General features: G+C 44.5%; 1 protein-coding gene across 5 annotated transcripts in view; it reads left to right on the forward strand.

The window, feature by feature from the left end:
- Nucleotides 1–3576, forward strand: part of vps13c (vacuolar protein sorting 13 homolog C) — a 54441-nt gene that overhangs the window by 12644 nt on the left and 38221 nt on the right. For all 5 annotated transcript variants that reach the window (XM_087178392.1, XM_087178393.1, XM_087178391.1 and 2 more), the window contains 4 exons: nucleotides 288–360; nucleotides 2938–3038; nucleotides 3132–3279; nucleotides 3426–3505. In XM_087178392.1, the coding sequence (XP_087034518.1) occupies nucleotides 288–360; nucleotides 2938–3038; nucleotides 3132–3279; nucleotides 3426–3505 (402 nt within the window). The remainder of the gene's footprint in view (nucleotides 1–287; nucleotides 361–2937; nucleotides 3039–3131; nucleotides 3280–3425; nucleotides 3506–3576) is intronic.

Consider the following 3576-nt stretch of genomic DNA (forward strand, 5'->3'; position numbering starts at 1 on the left):
CAGGGTAATGTAGCGGTGCCCAGGATAATACAGGGGGGGTACAGGGTAATATAAAGGTACAGGGTAATACAAAAGTACAGGGTAATACAGAGGGGGTACAGGATAATACAAGGGGGGTACAGGGTAATACAGGGGGGGTACAGGATAATACAGGGGGGGTACAGGGTAATGTAGCAGTGCCCAGGATAATACAGGGGGGGTACAGGGTAATATAAAGGTACAGGGTGATACAGGGGGGGGCTACAAGGTAGAGCTCAGCGCTGATTAGACCATGTTTCCCTCTGTAGGTGCTGTCGTTGGCGGAGGTCAGACCCAAAGCGCTCGACCTGCCCCCCGCCCTCCTTGGCACCATGGAAACAGGTCAGTGCTTCCTGCGATCTGATTGGCTGTTAAACATTGTTGTAGACCAGGGGTCCCCAAACTTTTTCCTGTGAGGGCCACATAACTTTTCCCTGCTCTGATGGGGGGCCGGGGTCAGTTTGTAACAGAAAAAGTGTGACAATCGCAGGGGTGCCTAAACGTAGAAATGTATTGTTTTCCAGAAAGCCACACATAACCACATTACCCTTTCTGGGTTCTTCACAGAAAAAAGCCTGGATATAACTAACACTATTTGTGGAATCAATAATAATCTAAAAACCTTCTCAGGGTTCTTCACAGAAAAAAAGTCAGGAAATAAATAACACTACCAAATAACCCAGTAGGCTTGTAGACACCGCTGTTTGCAGCTCTCTCTCATCAACTTCCCTGTGAAAACCACAGAGCTGAGAAACAGAACTATTATATTATATATTATATATATATTATTACTATTATGATTATATTTGTTTATACTTAGAATGACTCATTCAAGTCAGAAAAGTGAGCTTACATTTGTATGTTCATCAGTGTGTGTCTCAAACACTGATGCAGATGTTCATCTGTCAATCTTGATCTCATCGGAGTTTTCAGCAGTTTAATGCGTGAAAAGTTTTGCTCGCAGATATACGTGCTGCCAAAAAGTGTGGACATCTTCATTAATTGTTTTTTGATGTAAGGTTCTGTGTCGTTTGGGAAGGCGGCATAGAAGTCAATGAGACTGTTGGGCTTGAATGAACATCACAGTTCTGTAACTCGGCCAACCCAAACTGATAAGAAGGCTGGGCTTCATCGATGTCGGCAACAAAGGGGTTCTGGAAAAGATTTCTTTTGCATTAACATGTAGTTCACAGACTCGCACACCGAACTCCGCCTTCAGCATTTCCAGGGCTTCCACACACTTTGCAGCTGGAAACGGGGCCGCTGGGTTCTCTGCAGAGAGGTTTTGAGTAGCAGGGAGATGGATGAAGTTGTGCTTTTTCACTTGTTCCAAAAGCAGCGCTAGTTTCACCTCAAATGCTTTTATGTGGGAATACATGTCGCAAATGAGTTTCCCCTGGCCTTGTAGCTGCAAGTTAAAGCTATTCAGCATTTCTGTCACGTCTGTTAAAAATCTGAGGTGCCATTTCCATTCTGGGTCGATCAACTCTGGGACCGTTTTGTCTTTTGAATGAAGAAATGCGTTAATTTCGGGTAGCAGCTTGTAAAAACGCCTCAAAACTCTGCCCCGGCTCAACCATCGGACCTCTGTGTGGTTCAGCACATCTCCGTGCGCAGACAGGAATTCTTGGAACTGCCTGTGTTTACGTCCCTTTGCTCTGATGAAGTTTATGCTGACACCACAACCTTCATGACAGACTCCCACGTCAATACTTACTGAATAGGAACTGATGTTTATTATCCGATTGTGGTACAGTCAGACTCAGATTGTGGTACAGTCAGACTCAGATTGTGGTACAGTCAGACTCAGATTGTGGTACAGTCGAACACAGATTTTGTTACAGTCAGACTCAGATTGTGTTACAGTTGAATCTCAGATTATGTTACTGTCAGACTCAGATTGTGATACTGTGACAGACTCAGATTGTGGTACAGTCAGACTCAGATTGTGGTACAGTCAGACTCAGATTGTGGTACAGTCGAACACAGATTTTGTTACAGTCAGACTCAGATTGTGTTACAGTTGAATCTCAGATTGTGGTACAGTCAGACTCAGATTGTGGTACAGTCGAACACAGATTTTGTTACAGTCAGACTCAGATTGTGTTACAGTCGAACACAGATTTTGTTACAGTCAGACTCAGATTGTGTTACAGTTGAATCTCAGATTGTGTTACAGTCAGACTCAGATTGTGGTGCAGTCAGATTCAGATTGTGTTACAGTTGAATCTCAGATTGTGTTACTGTCAGACTCAGATTGTGATTCAGTCAGACTCAGATTGTGTTACAGTCGAACACAGATTTTGTTACAGTCAGACTCAGATTGTGTTACAGTCGAACACAGATAGTGATACTGTGACAGACTCAGATTGTGTTACAGTCAGACTCAGATTGTGTTACAGTCAGACTCAGATTGTGTTACAGTCGAACACAGATAGTGATACTGTGACAGACTCAGATTGTGTTACAGTCAGACTCAGATTGTGTTACAGTCAGACTCAGATTGTGTTACAGTCAGACTCAGATTGTGGTACAGTCAGACTCAGATTGTGTTACAGTCAGACTCAGATTGTGGTACAGTCAGACTCAGATTGTGTTACAGTCAGACTCAGATTGTGGTACAGTCAGACTCAGATTGTGTTACAGTCGAACACAGATTTTGTTACAGTCAGACTCAGATTGTGTTACAGTTGAATCTCAGATTGTGTTACTGTCAGACTCAGATTGTGGTACAGTCAGACTCAGATTGTGGTGCAGTCAGATTCAGATTGTGTTACAGTTGAATCTCAGATTGTGTTACAGTCAGACTCAGATTGTGATACTGTGAAAGACTCAGATTGTGTTACTGTCAGACTCAGATTGTGTTTCAGTCGGACTCAGATTGTGTTACAGTTGAATCTCAGATTGTGTTACTGTCAGACTCAGATGAAGACACCAGTGAGAGGTCCACAGATGAAGACCACCAGCGCTCGGCTCTGGAGGAACTCACGGATGTTCACTTCAAGTTTGAAGTCAGAGAGGTGTGTTTGTTTTTCTGCTCTCAGACAAGGTTGTCATGTTACTCAGAGTGGGCGGAGTTTAATGTTCACTCAAAACGTGTGTGGGACATTCAGGTGCTGTTGGAGCTGACCCGGCAGGTGGACCAGGAGAAGACCATCCTGTCCTTCAGCATCCGTCAGCTGGGCGCTGAGGGGAAGAGGCGGAGCTTTGACCTGAGCATCACCTCATACCTGCGCAAAGTCACACTGGACTACTGTGGAGGTGACGTTAAACTCATGTGTCTGTGAGCACAGGTACACAGTAACAGAATAGGTGTTCATGGGGCGGAGTTTCTCCCTTTGAGCAGTTATAGGGCGTGGCCTATTGTACTGTCTGTTGTTGAAGTGTGTTTTTAAACTGTGTTTCAGATGGTAGGAATCAACCTCTGCACCTGATCAGGTCGTCAGAGCAGCAGGGCTCCAACCTGCTGAAGGTGGAGTTAATCAAGGTGAGCACCAACAGCCTCACCTGTTCAGACACAGAAAGTGTGAGGTATCAGACTGTGTGTGTGTGTGTGTG

Source organism: Seriola lalandi, unplaced genomic scaffold (assembly GCF_002814215.2).
Source record: "Seriola lalandi dorsalis isolate HSWRI2012SDOR001 ecotype SW California unplaced genomic scaffold, Sedor1 jcf7180002054686, whole genome shotgun sequence".
In the NCBI taxonomy this organism is placed as follows: Eukaryota; Metazoa; Chordata; class Actinopteri; order Carangiformes; family Carangidae; genus Seriola; species Seriola lalandi.